Genomic DNA, 18,252 nt, shown 5'->3' on the forward strand with positions numbered 1-18,252 from the left:
ACTAGACATGTCCAGATATTTGGCATCTGGAAATGCTTTTGTACTGTTTTTTATGATAAAGTTATGTAAAATAACTGGTCAGTGCTGCAAAACAAACAACTCTGCTAATTCTAACTTAATTCTATATAAACTATATAACAGCATACAGTAGGCCTATTAGTTACTAGCCTAAACTGGACAGAGACATGGAGCACCCTGTAACTCACTGACCTGCCTGCGTTCACAATTCACACGGTGCAGATGGGAGGGAGAACGGCTGACTACACAGTTTATGGGAATAAATTGTGTATTTCCCTCACAATTGCCACAAAAAACTCACTACACTATCTGTCTGGTCTCTCTGTGCTTTGCTTTGCGAGATCATGCGGCACGATTTTTTTCCCCTCACTGCTCCACAAGTCTGCGTGAGAATATGGGAGTGTGGCGTGAGAGGGTGAGAATCTGGTCAATTGTGTGAGCCTCACGCTGAATGCGTGAGAGTTGGCAGCCTTGGCATAACATAGCATAGCAAAGCATACCATAAAGTAGCGTAGCATAACAGACTGTATAACACGCCAGCCCTAAGGTTGCTTCCGGATCAACAAACGCACCATTATACACGAACATGCTATACCGATTAACCGTAAGTTTAAAGCATATTCAAACTTCCCTTTCGGCTCGAGTATACTAATAGTAATCACGACCGCTTATAGTTCCATATTGCAACAACACAAAAGGGGATAGCTTGCGGTGTAAACTCTGAATAGCCGCCGAGTTTAAATCGCAGTTGCAGCAATGCCGAGGAAACAGCCAAGCAGACAGACTGAAAATGCATTTAAATACGGCGCTCTGTTTAAAAGGGACCAATTGAGCGCTTAGGAATCAAATCAGCTGATGGGCTAGATATGGGTTAGACATTTTGACAATCAGCTGATAGCCAAGCTTGACTATGCGGCCTGCCTGAACTGATGCCGAATGCTATATTATTTATGCCTATTTTAACTGACAGTAACAATTGGGCAAACATTAATAAAAGCATTTTTGTTGAGAACATTGAGGGTATCGTTAAAATAGTCACTAATCACATTTTGGCTTCTTATAGATCTGCAGGCAATGTACCGATTCATTTGTTAGCATATCCAGAATTTTTTTTAGGGACGTTCTTAAAACAGCTAAAATACAATACGCTTTCAATTCCAACCCCAATATGAAATTAGAAGATTGTTTGAATGGTTCGCATATATGTGGAAAGCTAAGAAATGAGGAACAAACCTGCTGGCAATGTTATGGTTGAACTAACAAGATTTAATTGTGGATAGATCTGAAAGCATTTGAATGTGAGCTCACCAAGTCATCTTAATCAAGTCAAGTGCCAAGAATCTTTTATTGTCATTTCAACCATATATAGCTGTTGCAGTACAAAGTGGAATGAGACAACATTTCTCCAGGATCATGGTGTTACATAAAACAAAGACAGAGCTAAGGACTTAGTAAGTTAGTCCTAGATACATAAAGTGCATCTGTGTAACCTGGTGCAAACTGTGCAGGACAAGACAAACAAGACAGAAATTACAAGACAATACAAAAAAAGACAATACACAGAAAAAGCACTGACCAGTGTAAATTCTTTATGTTCAAACAATATTGCATGTGCAAAAATACTGAGGTGAGAGAGGTGGGAGGGCAGTCTGTCATATCCACCATGTCATGTGGTTTGCTTGAAAACCCGGATTGGATCACTCTGGTCACCTGAGGAGAAAAAAAAAACGGTTCACGTTGGTAGTAAAGCGGCTGTCGGATTAGCGCGGTTTTACTGTTCACACCAATCCGTCTATGTAAGGTTTAATCAGGTTTAATAACAACAACAAACACTTATCTGACATGTGTGAAGAAAAACTACAGCGCGCGCACGCACACACACACACGCGTTACAGCATAATTATCCACTTTACTTTACTGATCATTTGCTTCGAAACGTTTAATTCTGTTGTTTATAAAACACCCAAACGACACAAAAAGCTCCTCTCCGTATCTTTGAAAGCGCATGAGCGCCATAAACCTGTCTGAGACCCGCGGATGGATACGTCAGCGTTATCCGCCTCGGAGCTGAACAAAGTCACGTAACAACCGGAAAATAACAAAGCAGGGGGGGAAAACACACAAACGCTCAGAGAGGAGGATAAAGCGTTTTTCACCACATAACAACCCGGCGGTAAAAAAAAAAAAAAAAATCCGTTTAAATAAGACAAAAACAACGGCAGGTTTAATAGTTCCAGGTCCTAACAGAAAGGTGTAATCCGGTCCGCGGACGAAGAAGAAGAAAAAAAAAACCAACAACAAGGAGTGCGCGAGCGCAGAGACACACAGAGAGCTCGGTGTCGTTTCCAAGCGTCCTCCATTTTGTCTCCTCGCGCAGGCTGCGGCTCACGTGTCCCGGACTTGTCTCTCTCACATGACCCTCGTGTTTGTCCCCGTGATCAGCGCCGCCGTCTCCGCGTTTCAAGTGTTGCCGAATATCGCGTTTAAAAAAAAGAGAGAGAGAGAGAATCGCTCACCTTCATGGATATGCTCGAACAGAGCCTGGACGCTCAGACGAGGTGAGCGCGCGCCCGACACCGCTGTGCGCGAGACGTCCCTGCTCTTAAACGGCTTGTGGGCCCAAAGGCAGCCATTTTCTAACGTTAGCTTTTGTTTGTCGTCCAACAAACAAACTCGGTTTATTTTATTTTGTCTGTTTCTCCCCCCCTCACATCTTTGTTTGTTCAGTTTGCTGCATGCTTCGGTTACATTAAAATTACATTAGTTTCATCTTTATCTTAGTGGAAGTTTGCCTCGTTGTTATTATTGTTGTCTTTTAAACCAAACATTATTTATTCACACTTTATCTAGCTGGCTAATTTAGACTGAGCTAGCTGGTTTATTTTGGTGTCGTACTCTACTATTCTTCATGATTAACTTGGCACTTCTTGCTCCTTTATACTTTAAATATGATTTACTGGGACATTTTTGCATCTTTTTTTTTTTTTTTTTTTTTTTTACAAATGACGGTATTTTTTTTGGGGGGGGGCTTTAGATTATTGTGTAGCTAAATAATAATTGGGGGGGATTAAACATTATTATTTTTAGCTTTTATTAAATATATATTATCTTTATTTTAAATCTTACCAGACGCCAGTTTTTGTCCAGTGAAGAAATTAAAGAATGTGTTCATCTATGGTCTTAAATATTACACACACATTACATGCACACACATTACACACAGTGGTTGTTGTACTCTTGGTACAGAAGCCAACACCATCCCATGATCTCTATCACACCACAAGTTTTGAAGTTATTTACACATTATATTACTGCATCATAATAATCAGTTGATAACCTATTTATTCAGGAAAAACTTCAACTAGCACTTCTTTCCTTATTTTTTTGCATGTGTGTGTGTGTGTGTGTGTATGTATGTATATGCATATATGAAACCATTTCATTGTAACTTTGAACAATGTTTTAAACTCATGGTATCTCAAGTATGTAACCAAGTGAACCAGAGTTAATGTATCCAATGAGAGAGACTTGTGCACTTGTATATGTCGCACTGGATATTGGCGTCTGCTGTAAATGTAATCACTAGATTGCTGGCTTCTTCCTGAAATGAGCAAATCTTTGCCCTGGGCTTTGCTTATATATTTGTTAAAATTCATTATTAATTGTTAATGTGTGACGTACGTTATTTGTTATTAATTATTATCTAAAAATTCTTTTACAATTTCTTTCAGTAAGTTGTGATGCGCTTGTGAAATTAGTATCACGGTATAAACTAGCTTTTTTATTTGTTTTTTTATTTATTTTTTTATTTAATGTTTATAGTGTTAATGTTCTTCGAGGATGTTGAGTTATCATACTTTTTGTTGTTGTTAAGGATTTAAATATGTTGTATAGTTTATATTTATATTTCATTATCTGTATGTTAATTGTGTATATTGTTCACTCATATTGTACTGACTACATTTTCACATGTCAACTCATTATCTGTATAATTGTTCTGCAGTTTCTGGAGTTTGCTTCTAAGAATTTCACTCACCAAGGCACATGTGCTGTGGTGATGTGACAATAAAAGTGACTTGACCTGATATGGTAATAGATACCGTGGTGCTATTCTACAAAATAATCCTCCTTACATCCCCCTTTCTCTTGTCTGTTTGGTTTCAGTCACGAGAAACAGGAAACTGAGGAGGTTGTTCAGTTGCAGGAAGGTAAGCCTTGTTTATTCCTGTAACTGACATGATGTTTATCACTTCTCGGTGCTCATACAACCGGTAGCAATGTACACGACACACGTGTGAACACTGCTCAGGCGTTATTAGAGCCTAAAGGTGATGAGCTGTAGAATATAAAGATTCATTAATATTTAATTGTCTATTTGATTTATTTCAGTCGTATTTATTTGCTTGTATGTTCATTAAGGGTTTCAGAAATCACATGCACTATTTTAAAGATGTGTGTGTGTGTGTCTCAGGAGAAGGAGTAGGGGCGGAGGAATCAACGGCGGTTACCATAGCGAGCACCCAGCAAGCCGCTGTATTTGCCGACAATGTCCAGTACCAGTTCCGCACAGAAAACAGCAGTGGGCAGGTCAGCATGACTTTTGACTCCTTTAGTGGGAGGAGTGAGATTTATAGGGGTGAGGACGGGGTCGGGTCAAACCATGGGGTAGATCTTCACGTCCCTTTAATCTTTTGTAAGCATTCAGACTATTCTTTATTTCCCTTGTAGATCAGAGATGAGACAAACTGCCATTAATTATCTATGTAGGCTGAAAGTTTTACCTCTTATCACTTAACGTTTAACTTCCTTATCGGACCTTCTTATCTTCAGCGTTTTTAAACTGTTGAGTTTCACACTGAAATCTTTTCATAGTGATTTTCACACATCTTCAGGAGGTGTAGAAAATGACCTTGAGCCTCACTAATGAATCTATGTGCTTATGGTCCTGCTTGATTTTGATGTTTTAGAGCCCATAACATGACAATAATAGAAAAACTTAAAAGATGTGTTTATATCACAAAACACCAACATTTATTTTCCAGGCTATAGGAAGTGTCTAGAGGCTGTTATTTCTGCTAAAGGAGGCTCTACTAAATACTGGTGATTTTTCTGTTGGGTTGCCAAAATTTATGCACCTGTCTAATTTTGTTCTGTTGCATATTGAGCATTTTCTGTGAATCCAATAAACCTCATTTCACTACTGAAATATTACTGTGTCCTTCAGTTATTTGATAGATCAAAATGAAATTGCTGATCCAAACACCCAAATATTTATAAACGAAAATCATGGAAATTGTCAGGGGTTCCTAAACTTTTGCATACGACTGTATGTGATGATGGTGCAGGCCATGGCAGATGTTCAGCTTCTCTCTGTCACCAGTCTTACTGTGTGTATTGGTGCATTACCATCTTGTTTGTACCATTGGTTGTACACTGTCGTCCAGAACGGTTCAGTAGTCCTTAGAAGTGATGTGCTTATGTAGCACAAGCAATGGTCCTGAGGATGCTATGATGCTATTTGTCCAGCTGTTGTACTTTAGGTCACATACGCTGTACTGTTCATGCCCTAAAAGTAGTTATGAGGTTCTTAATGACATCTGAACAGTTTGTATTGATTTATTTTGTTTGTATGTCCTCTGTAGGTGACATATCGTGTCGTCCAGGTAACAGAAGACCAGTTGGAAGCAGCTGGAGATGGAGGAGCTGCGGTCAGTGTCGTATCCACTGCCGCCTTTGCTGGAGCCCAGCAGGCGGTTGCACAGGTAGTGTGTATGTGGATGGGGAGATGGGGGTCATCTGATATTTTTTTATTCTATTATCCAACAGTTTCTGCTATTCTTTTGCATGTGTATGCATGTGAGGCTTAACACTTTCTTTTTCTTTTGCATGTTTTTCATAAGGCTGTTATCCAGAACCCTTTCAGTAACGGAGGGAGTCCGGCAGGTGAGACGGTCGGGGGTGAGACACGTTTCGCCTACTTCCCGGCTGCAACGGTCAGCGACGGTACAGCGACAGCAGTTTCAGTGCAGGCAGCTGCTGATGCGACTCTTGCACCAGCAGCAGGTTCGTTCACAAAATCCGTGGCTCAGATTCTCCCTTACGCCTGAGTTTGTTTCAGTTCACAACTCTCCAGTGATGTAGAATCAGACCAGGCTTTGACTGTAATGCTGGCCAAGCAAAGCAGTGTTTTTTTAATGAACATAAACAGTGTTATTTTACCTTTTATAGATTTAGCATGAAAGCAAATTAAAGTGAATAACACTGATGCACCAGATCTGTTATCCCCTGATACAGCAGGTGTTTGATCCCTCCAGCAGATGTGATCCCTCTGTTGCATGTTTTTCTTTAGAAACTTTTTTTGTTGTTTTTTGCATGTTGTAGTTAAATATCCTTTAAATATCCTTTGCAGAAGTTTTGTTCCTTTGTTTTTTATTTAAGGGTTTTTCTTTTGCTTTAGTATCGAATGCAGAGGAGCAAACATATAAAACATTTCTCACAAAACAAAATACTCACACACTTACACACACACACACACTCACTCTCTCACACACACATACACACTCACACACTTACACACACTCAGTCTCACACTCACTTACATACTCACTTACACACGCACGCTTACACACTCACTCTCACACACACTTACATACACACTCACTCTCACACACACTTACACACTCACTCTCACACTCACACACACTTACATACTCACTCACTCTCACACACACTTACATACTCACTCACACTCACTTACATACTCTCACACACACACTTACACTCACTCTCACAAACACATACACACTCACTCTCACACACACTCACTCGCACACACACGCACGCACTCACTCACACACACTTACTCACTCACTCACACACACTTACTCACTCACTCACACACACACACACACTCACTCACTCACACACACACTCACTCATGCCAGTATATAAAAAAATGTAACCGACTCTTTACTGTAACATAAATATAAGGTTCGAACAGTTTCCCTTTTCCGTCTGTATCCAGGTCAGTTTTATGTGATGATGAGCCCTCCAGATGTGTTACAAACAGGCACGCCGCGGACCATCGCCCCTCGAACACACACTTATTCCACGTGAGTAACATCCTCACCCTCTGTCTCACAGACTGGAAGACTTCTGTATCTTTCCACTGAAAGCGTACATAGTTTCAACGTTTCATTCATGAAAATTATTTGCTTCTAGCTTCTAGATATTAAAGAAAAGTACAAATTCTTACTGTTGTTTAAACACAAAAATATTACCTAGAGAACAGGACTTCGGTCCAATAAGACAGTATTAGGTGTGTGAGAGATTAAAACACAGCCCTATCACAGTTTTTGCCCAGTCTCTGACCCTGCTGTACACATGAGCTGTAGCAGATACTGCAGGAAATAACAACTAATAAAACACTTTGATGAAATTGTCAGCTTCATTATTAACCACAATCACTGGAAGGAAGCAGCATTAGTGCTGCAGAAAGATTCGGCTAAAATAAAACACATAAGCAGATAAACAAGTTCCTCTTATAGCAATTTATAATATATTAACAAACACATCATTATTAACAAACACATAACAAGTTAACAACACATCGTGCACTGTTATTTTAACAGAAGGAGAAGAATTTCATCAGGTCATGATACCATGAAGAGAGACTCCTGTTATCTGACGTGACACATTGTGTTTGTTTTGTCTTCAGAGAAAAGAAAAAAACATCCCGCCGAGGGGAAAGACTAACGAATAACAGGAATTAATCTCCATAACGTTCTAGAAATCTCTCCTGAACATGTTTTTTAATCTCTTTATAATTAGCTATAGATTATGTGGCTTTGTCCTTCCTGTAAATCAGATCAGCTGTTGTTATAGGAACAGAAACGTGTTAGAAAAAAGTGCACCATAATATCTTCACGTCTGTCATTAATGTCGAGACCTCAATCATAATAAAGTACCTCACATTCTGTTAAAACTAAATAGATCCTAGATATAATAAAAGGTCCAGGAGCATTTTTTTTCTTTTTTCTTTCTTTTGTTTTCTTTTTTAATATTACTATTAAAAATATTATTACTTTCTGTGTAAGCTCAAAAATCATATAAATGGCAAAATTCTATATTTTTTGAAGTAAAAACGAGTCAAGTGAAGTGCAGAAGAAAAGGGCATTTAGGCAACACAACACATCGTGCACTGGACCGCAGACCAGCCTTACGTGTCCAGTGAATACGGTGAATAAGACTCGTTATAAGCATATACACTTCTCCATAAACATACAGACGTCTGTTTGCTTTTAAATCCAAACCTTTCTACAGTCGAACTCCGATGTATACAAAAACATATTTTCTTGCTCTCTGCCTATTTAGGATTCTCTGCACAGAATGACATCATATCAAGCGTCTTCAGCTGGTTTTGAGTTTTCCTTGTGGAGTTTTACTGTTTTACAGCTACATCCAACTCCTTCATCTGCATTTCATTTCCTCCTCTGTCCAAAAACAGGAAGATGGACGGCCCAAGAGCACCGCGGGACGAGAGGAGGAGAGCGCAGCACAACGAAGGTAAGTGCAAAGAAGAAAACGAAACTGCTTTACCTACACCACGTACTCACTTTAACGAATCATAAACAAATTTCCTCTCAGCTATGTTACTGCACACAACCAGATTAACAAATGTTGTGTGGCGTGCGCCGGATTACCCACCGATCATTTCCTCACGATTTAAGAGCAAACAGTGATCATGGCCATGAAGAGACGGTGATGAGGCTACTGTTTAAATGGCGCAAGTGACGTTTACCTAAGGTGATAAGGAACAGGCTGACATGGAAGCTGGCCAAACTGATTAAACCTTTCCCGTCATAAACTAATGTCATTTTTCCATAAGTACATTAGGAGCAGAATGCAGACACGTTCCGAGCTTTGGCTTTACGCACGTCAACTTATCAGACAACGAAACCCGGCTGAATTATTCTAACCCAGATGATGTAGAGAAAGATGTTATTTTGTTATTGGACTCTTAAAAGACCCTATAAATCCAGACCTGCCAACCTTTACGCATTTTGTGTAGCAGATACGCATTTAGACATCAAAGTACGCTACTATTTGTCACTTCAAAGTACACATTGTAAAAAAACCATTGATGCCTTTGAGTTCAACTGTCTGTGCATTTGCGCACCAGGCAATGCGCCTATGGGTGTAACCGCATTGGGCAGCAACCTGGGAAAATAATAATTCGACCAATCATAGCGCCAGTTTAAAACTCTTCAACGCTACAAGCGGAGAGCCGTCAAACGAATGTGGTTTTCATCTGTCTCTGTACGTCTTCAATTTTTCTTACAGTGACTGTTTTTTACAAGTGAGGACTTAACGTTTCAAAGTTAAATGGCCAGAATTGTGAATTTCATCCATTTTAATAATCCTGCCGAACCACAGGCGTCGTTAGACTCCTTTACTGGGGCATGTGCCCAAGTGTCCGGTGTTGTGCCTCAAGTTTAAGTTTTATGCACAGATCAAGTTTTACTTTATTTGGCAGTATTTATATAGGAAACGTAAGTCATGCCTGTAAACGCATTGCCGTCGTACTTTAACAGACAAGACAAACTGGCGCGAGCACGCAGAAATCAATATCCGCGAGCGTCTGTGTATCCCTTTTATAGCACATAGTCATGCTATAACATGGCGAAACTAATGTCATTTTTAAATATCAATCGTATTCTGACTCGATTGTTACTGGCTCCTGTAGATCACATCTGATGGACATCAAATTTTTTTGTGAGAAGCAGGGAAATAAAAGTAGAAATGGTGAGGGAGGTATTATATGATCAGCCAGTCAAAACCATAGTGAAGTCTAGAGTCTTGCATTATTGCTGAGAAAATTAACACGTGTTGTCGGATATGAAGTTACTGTTTAGTTCATTAGATCTAATTTATGGCAATACATAAAGAGTTGTTAAAAAAGTATGCAGATATTATACACAAATTATCATGCACATTACGTTACACAACGTTATACTCTTTATTTTGGTAGCAGCCAAGTATTGTTATTGTACATTTTGCAAATCTTCTTACATGCCATTTGTGCCTTAAAATATATTAATAATGTACAAAGTGTTTTCACGCAAATGCGCGTGGAAACCTATTATGAAAAACATGAGGATGATGATGTGTGTTGTGTGTGCCTTGCAGTTAGTAATACACATGATGTCAGATGAGGATACTGACAGAGAGGGAGAGGGAAGCAAATCTAAAAAGAAGCGAGTATATGCCCCTCAGAAGTTCTTGACCGGTGTTGTGCCTCAAGTTTAAGTTTTATGCACAGATCAAATTTTACTTTATTTGCCAGTATTTATATAGGAAAAATTTGTGATGAGTGAGCTTGTGAACTTAATCAACACTGACCAGCAAATGTGCCTGACCTCGCGCTGCGTCGATGCAGTAAGTTGCTACTCAAAATTTTTTTCCAAGGTTGGCAGGTCTGTAAATTGTATAAATAACTATAAATTGACTACCGTACAAGCAGGACGTCTGAATAACCAGCCGGTCCGTAGTCTTCAAATCAAAGCCCGATATAAAGAAAGACACGACCGTTATGATTGTTTAGATATATTATTTATTAGTAAATACTTTCTACTAATTTATTCATTTATTACTAATCTACTTTAATTCCATAACTTTGTACTAGTGTTAATTTCGTCAGACGAGACGAAATATGTTCGTCAACAACCTTTTTTTTTTCATGACTAAGACGAGACGATGACAAGACTGCACCACTGTCCAAAAACGCTGACTAAGACTAAATTAGCATGCATTATTGTTGACGAAAAAAGACGAGACATGTTTTGTATAAAATAAAAACTAAGATGAAATCTCTCTTCATTTCCGTCTACATTTGTCTCTGCTTTTTCATCAGCTGTTACACCTTTAAAATATTCAGAACGAGTTCGCGGCTTCGCGCTGTTGCTCGTTACAGGTCTCATACGCCTGTGGCTGCAACGCGAAACTGCTGAACAATTGTATTGCTTCCGCTTAAGAAAATCATCTCTACGGTTAGAATCCTGGTGTCCATTGCAACACTCTGTTTTTCATGGCAACGGTGTGTTATAGTTAGCAGCGGTCTGATATCAAGAAATAAAATAGTGTGCGCGTAGAAAGAATTCGTCCACACGCCACTCAAAAATAAATAAATACATTTTAAAAAATCCTGAGTGCAAGTCCACCGTCTAGGCAGCTTTTTGTGTTAAATGATATTTCCTGTCGCTGCGCAGTACATGACCGCTTATGTCCCGATGACCCGTCTTTGCATTACGATTAAAAGCAGTATCAATAAAGTAAAAAATATGATGTGCAGTCAAGTTCGAGTGTATGCACTGTTTAAACGAGTGTTCTCAACTTCTCACTGATACTTTTGTGATTCGCGGAGTTTTGACAAGATTTATAGCCTTGATATTGTTTCTTATTCAAAAGTGGTGACAGAAAAAACTCTTTACCCCCAACCTGAAACCTCTTCCCCTGTCACAATCACATCATAATCAAAAGCAATAATTAGGCTTAAAAGCAAATGTATATGTAAGGGAATCAAGTTTAACAAATATAGCTGCAAGCAGCGATGGCGGGCCCTCACACGTTTTTTTATCGCTATACGGTGCCTCCCAGAAAACAATGCACGTTGGGCAAGTGCATCAAGTGGGTAAATATCAGTGGACTATTTTATGTTGTTACTGACCCATTTGTGGACTGTATGTAAATGAAACCCCACATTTTAGACAAACGGGGGCGCTAGTGAGCCACTTAAGAGACACACCTTTGTCTGACCTTTTTGTCCACACTTAACAGCCGACAAATATGATGTCAAATTTCAAGTTAATCTAAGCACGCCAAAAGCCTTAAATATGCCTGAAATAAAAGTCAATTTGATACGATGCTATGGCAAAAGTGTTTGAGATATCAAAAATCTGTTTGAAATTTCGCATCTCCAATATCTCTGCGTCATCGTGGCCAAGTCTGGTCTCAATTGCATGAACCCCCTATACCCGGGACTCACAATAAGCAAATCGATGCGATCGGAATCCTTGGCTGGACATACACACCGCGTGTCATCACAATAAGACATTTTTTGCTTTAGATATTAGACATTTATCGCCTCGCCATGGCAGCACTGTTTGAGATATCAATAACCCCTTCGCAACTTAGCAAGTGCAACGTCTTGGCATCATGTTCACCATGTACCCCCTATACCCCCTTGATGTCAATCGCATGAATTCCCTTGGAGGAGTATTTAACAGTTCACCACAGGCACTTTTGAAACCATCCAAAATGGCCGACTTACTGTTGGGCGGGGCTAATAGGTTTGATTGTGAAATTTGTTCGGGTCGATGAGATCTATATGCGTACCAACTCTCGTACATGTGCGTACATAAATGCCCGATCTGTGCACAAATGGTTGTTTTTGCATTACAGGGGGTGCTACAGAGCCCCCCTGCCATGCCCGTATTCCAGCCTTTGCCCGAGCCTAGTGTCACACGACTCATGACACATGACGTGTGTGCCAAATTTCAAGAGTTTTCGAGCATGTTAAGGGACCTCAATTGGCCAATGTGTGCAAAAAAAAAAAAAAAAAAGAAAGAAAGAAAGAAAGAAAATAATAAACCCGAGCAAAAACAATAGGGCTTCACACCATTCAGTGCTCTCGCCCTAATAATAAACCTGAGCAAAAACAATAGGGCTTCGCACCAGTCGGTGCTCGGCCCTAATTACATGTAATATTGCTCCAAATATCATCAATAATGGTGTGTGCAATACCATGTAGAACTTGCATTAAGTTGGTAATTTACTATATATATATATATATATATATATATATATATATATATATATATATATATATATATATATATATATATATATATATATAATGGGTAGTTGACAAATGACCAAGAAAAAGTACTTTTTTTTGGAAAGCATAACTTTTTAAGAAAAAATACATATATATTTGTGGAGTATGAAAACTGCAGTTTCAGAAAATAGTACTGGTCACTCATTTTGTCAATGACCACATATTTTTTTCACTTTTTCACTCAACAATACTGTAAATGTGTCCTATGGTGTGACATTTAAAAAGTACTAAGAAATTATATTAAATAACAAAATAAATGAGACAGAATTGTTCACATTATTAAAACATTATTTTCTTAAAGTGATATTATTATATCACTATTATTATATATTATATTTTATATGAAAGTACTAATTAGAATCATTTTCATCATGAATAGATGAATGGTGTCACACCAAAGGACAAAAAACTTAACAACTTCAGTGGTCTTAAAACATAGTTAAATATTTAAACAATTCTGAGAGAAATACTTACCATGTGCACTTCTCATGGCCTTCATAGGGGTCTTCAGTCACATTCAGTCTTCAGGGTCTCCAGAGTGGGGTCTTTCAATTAAATGTATTTGTCCATGATATTGCCCAAATTAAAATTAGGTTTTTGCATAACACCAAAGGACATTTTTTTCTGTGACAAACTTTATGAAATTCCTACACTTTTAGAAATGTATGTATATGAAAAGTGATGGCCACTTAGTGAAATAGACACTTGCACAATTATGCCAGGAGTGTTCATTAAGATTTTTAAACATTATTTTCTTTATTTATAAAATGTAATATTTATGAAATAATGTTGTCTACCGTCACACCATAGGACAATTTTGAGATTTGGCTCAAAGTTCTAAAAAAACTAACAATAACTTGGGTATTAAAACAACAAATTCTTATAAAACAAGAAAATGTTTAACCATTTACAGTATTCTAAATTATGAAAATGTGAAATAAATTGTTTTATCTTCTGTGACAGTGAAAAAGCCATGTCACATCAACTACCCATATATATATATATATATATATATATATATATATATATATATATATATATATATATATATATATATATATATATATATATATATACACATACACACACATACATACATACACCTACAGTTTTGATCTTAGGCTTTTCATTAATCAGCATTAATGTGTTATTTTAAAAAAGACTAAAATTTTTTGATTAAAACTCAAATTGAAAAGACTTTTAGTTGACTAAAACTTGACTAAGATACCTTGAGTTTTCGTTTGACTAAAACTAGACTAAAATGACGAGACCTTTAGTCGACTAAAACTTGACTAACAAAAAAAGATATGTGAATGACTAAATATGACTAAAACTAACAAGGACATTTGGCACAAGACTAAGACTAAATTAAAAATAGGTGACGAAATTAACACTACTTTAGCCCTAATTAGAATATTTTGAATATTAAAATCCAACATCCACACATGCAAGAGAGAATATAAAGCCTTGTGTGGATGTAGAATCTTTTATTCACTACATCCAGAACATTGCATTATATTCTAGATTTAAGCATGAGAACTGAAGTACAGTGATACCTGTACAGAGATACGAGCAAATTTTTGAGAAATGAGCATCCGAGCTGCCGCCGCCGAAACAAAGATCCCCAACAACCACATGTGCTCTGTTTCCCCCGCCTCAGCTTCCCGCGTCTCACTCGGTTAAACCCGCCTTTCTACTGCACACAACAAACGACGGTCGATAAAATGGAAGTCATTCATTCGTGAGGTGCCGACCATCTGCGGATCCGTAATTTTCGGATCCATTTTGAGCGTTGGATCCGTTAAAAAATTTTAACTTGTGCGACTACACCGCATCCGATATGCTGACCGGACAGGTTTTTATTAAAACGACCGGCAGATGTTAGAGAGGAAAGAGTGACAAAAAAGGCAAAAACAAGTGAAGAGAAAAGCGATGAAGAAAATGAAGCAAAATTAATGTAAAGAAAACAGAAATTGTAGCAATTAAGTTCAGTTAAGAGAATTTCAGTTAAGTTCGTTAATTTTAGGGAAGTTTAGTTAAGTTCCATTTAAGTGTACAGTAGCATTAAGAGTGTACAGTAGCGAGTAAGTAAGTGAAAGTGTAATTCCTCCTAACTCCTCCACCTGTTTACTCCTCCCTCAACCTCCGTGCGCATCTTCCGTAAAGTAAAACCAGTTTATTTTTTTAACATTCCCTTTTATTACTGTATGTTTTTTATACAATATTTGTCATTTATACATACAGGTACTGTACATTTTTCATATTCAAAACACGTAAACAAAACAACTTGAGTGGAATTTTGCGAGCTGGAACGGATTAATGGGATTTCAATTCATTTAAATGGGGAAAATTGCTTTAAGATACTAGCAATTTGAGATACGAGCAAGGTCACGGAACAAATTAAACTTGTATCTCTGTAATACTGCGAAAGTATTACACAGTGACCAAAAAAAAAAGAATATCAGTTAAATAACTTTCAGTCTTCAAGCAAATCCATAGTGAACACAGCGAGGATGCAACACTGTTGTTTACTAGTCCACTGAATATCTAGGATCTCCGGTTTGTGAATAGTTTTGACTTTCTAACCATTAGTTTTATCCACCTGTATTACAGTGGAAAGAAGAAGAAGAGACAAAATCAACAACTGGATAGTCACACTGTCAAAAATCATCCCGGACTGCAACATGGACAACACCAAAACTGGAGCAGTATGTAAACACACACGTCAGGAAGTGTCCTGCTCTGTAAGAGTCTCTGTATGAGTCCGAAAAAAAAATGTTCTGTCTCTTTTCCAGAGCAAAGGAGGAATCCTGTCCAAAGCGTGTGATTACATCAGAGAGCTCAGGCAGAGCAACCAGAGACTGCAGGAGAGTTTTAAAGAGGTGGAGAGAATACAGGTGGATAACGAGCTCTTAAGACAGCAGGTAATCACAACCAACAACAAATCCCTCTTTTCTTTTAACAAAGGCAGCACAGAAAAAGGCCCAGCCCTATAATTAGCCTATAATTATTGTTTCCATTTTGTTCTGCTACAGATTGAAGACTTGAAGAACGACAACGCACTGCTCAGAGCCCAACTCCAACAGCATGGCCTTGAAATCAGCGGAGAGACCATTTCGCAGTGACGGACAGTCGCACGCAGAATGGAATAGACACGGCTCTACAAAATCACCTCACAGACTCCAGATGTTTGTTAGCCTGATAGAATAATAATGGCTGTCTCATATTAACAGAAGAAATGATCCGAGAAACTATTGAACAATAGATAAAAAAAAGCACATCTACTGTTCCACCTGTCAGAGCTTGACCTACACGGGCGTGGCAACAAACTGAAACGCACCACAATATGTGACGTAAACCGGCCTGCATCGGACTAACGTCTTTTTTTTTTTTTTTTTTTTTTAATTATGATGAATTGAAATTCTCAACAATGCCTCATGATCACATTTTGTTTGAACTTGTGGTGGTTTTTCCTCTGCCCCAATGCACCCCCCTCCACCCCCTGTATTTCTTCATAATTATTACTGCTGTCTCCAGAATGTTGTATTGTTTTGTCTGCATTATTTATTAGCGCACAGAGAAGTACACAACAGGGATGAACACAATCACGTCTTTCACATTTAAGATGCTTTGCAGTTAATTAGAGCAAATTTTCCTTTGTTCCTGGGTCTATTTAAGGTCTAGGGCTTTAAGCAATTTCTAAGATTCTGTTCATCAGATATATCAAAAGTCCGAGTTGTGGTGTAGATGTACCAGGCAATTAATGATTCAGAATTTAATTAAGCAAGTGATGTTTCAAGAGCTTGGGGTTGACAGAGGACATACCGTGGGACAGGAACGCTTGACCGGACGTCCCATACTTTGAATCCGTTTTCTAAACACTTTGTCGCCACATAAAATATTAACGAGCGAGAATGGCTTGAGCAGACCTCAGAATTCAGACGTGTACTGTATCCCAAACCAAACGCCCAGGATAAATGTGCTGAACAGAACTGAAATGATGGTCTCAATTAGGAGGAAATGCTTCCCAATAACCACCTCTCCCACCTGTACCTGCCTTAAAAACTGCAATATTGCTTTGCTGTGGTAACATAGAGATTAATAAATTTAGTGGAAACCATAGTTTACATCACAATGTAACTAATTCATTCATTCGTTTTTATTTTCTAGACGTGTCTGAACAATTTGTTTCCCTCTCCACCCATTCTGCAGCTTTCAGCATTCTGTTCTGTATTTGTCCCAACATCTATTCGCTTCCATGCTTCACTGAGTCACATGAGTTAATTCACTGCTGGGACTTAACCTTTAATGTTTTCCAGTGTAAAAAAAAAATCGGAAGACGTTCTGCTAATGCACTTCCTGTTTTTATTTTATTTTTTCTTGTTTCTTTGTCTGCTTCTAAATTTTTATCTGCTGCCACAATTTTTCAAAGAACATTCTTTGCTTAAATACAGCAAATAAACAGACTATTCTCATCAGATTTGCCAAAATCCCCCGTTTGGAAGAGAGTAATATACATATTATTTTGGCATAGCCTGTTGTCTTCTGTTAAGGTGCTGACTAGAAGCCATTCCGACTGGAGAGATTATAGCAATAGACTCTTTACAGTGCAGACTAATTTGTAGGCGGGGGGGGCCTCTGTGTTGGATGTTGCCGTTTGTTTTCTGTGATTTTATATCATTTCTTTAACTGTATAGAATCTAGTGCAGTTGTGTAATCAGGAGCTTTTAAACAGTCTAAGAATGACGTGCATGTGGTGATTATGGTGATGGGCCACTAATTGGAAGATTGTGAGTTTGAATCCCAGGTGCACCTGCTGGGGCTCTGAGCAAGACTCTTAACTCCCAGTTGTATAAAATGTATGTCATTCTGGAAAATTTTGTCTGCCAAATGGTGTAATTGTATAAGTATAAATTTAGTATAAGTTCCTTTCGGCTGAAACCATGTTCAACGATGGAGACCCGAGAGTAACCCCGACCACGTCAACAGCAGTTCAAAGCCACCTTCATTCAGACTGTCTGGTTCTTGAACTTTGTTGCTGTATCAGAATTTAGAACTGTTAAATATTGGATGCAATACATTTAATATGGAGAGCATAATGTTGGTTATATCATAACAACAGTGTTGTCAAGGTCTGGGATATATTAAAGGGTAAGCAAACAGACATAGTCAATGTGTTGGATCAGGGAGAAATGAGCAGGTGTGAAGACCTGATCACTGTGGGTGGATGATTAGACCAGAGCTTCTCAGAAACTGGAAGGTCTATGGGTTCTCCTGGTCAGTACTGGTGCATGATCCGAGGAGGAACAAACCAAGAACAGGCTTCAGGGTGTTGGCAA

The 18,252-nt window shown here is 38.3% G+C and overlaps 1 protein-coding gene across 3 annotated transcripts; it reads left to right on the forward strand.

Moving 5' to 3' along the window:
* The first annotated feature begins 1,494 nt into the window (after positions 1-1,494).
* Positions 1,495-17,053, forward strand: usf2 (upstream transcription factor 2, c-fos interacting). Of its 3 annotated transcripts, none has more exons than XR_003440280.2 (11): positions 1,495-2,576; positions 4,183-4,226; positions 4,490-4,605; positions 5,661-5,780; positions 5,919-6,081; positions 7,043-7,130; positions 8,157-8,256; positions 8,392-8,583; positions 15,527-15,621; positions 15,709-15,837; positions 15,949-17,053. XR_003440280.2 is itself a non-coding variant. In XM_027143966.2 (10 exons), the coding sequence occupies exons 1-10, from the start codon at positions 2,539-2,541 to the stop codon at positions 16,036-16,038; spliced, it is 942 nt and encodes a 313-aa protein (XP_026999767.1). In that variant the 5' UTR covers positions 1,500-2,538; the 3' UTR covers positions 16,039-17,053. The 3 variants fall into 3 exon arrangements, 1 of the variants encoding a protein (XP_026999767.1); XR_003440281.2 differs by having other exon boundaries at positions 1,497-2,576; positions 8,525-8,583; XM_027143966.2 differs by lacking the exon at positions 8,157-8,256 and having other exon boundaries at positions 1,500-2,576; positions 8,525-8,583.
* Positions 17,054-18,252: the final 1,199 nt, after the last annotated feature.

The sequence above is a fragment of the Tachysurus fulvidraco genome, chromosome 7 (genome assembly GCF_022655615.1).
Source record: "Tachysurus fulvidraco isolate hzauxx_2018 chromosome 7, HZAU_PFXX_2.0, whole genome shotgun sequence".
NCBI classification, from domain to species: domain Eukaryota; kingdom Metazoa; phylum Chordata; class Actinopteri; order Siluriformes; family Bagridae; genus Tachysurus; species Tachysurus fulvidraco.

Coding starts and splice junctions, on each gene's coding strand:
- usf2 (XM_027143966.2), top strand. CDS start 2,539: ATGGATATGCTCGAACAGAGCCTGGACGCTCAGACGAG. Junction 4,227..4,489: donor GGTTGTTCAGTTGCAGGAAG/GTAAGCCTTGTT, acceptor TGTGTGTCTCAG/GAGAAGGAGTAGGGGCGGAG. Junction 8,584..15,526: donor GAGAGCGCAGCACAACGAAG/GTAAGTGCAAAG, acceptor CCTGTATTACAG/TGGAAAGAAGAAGAAGAGAC.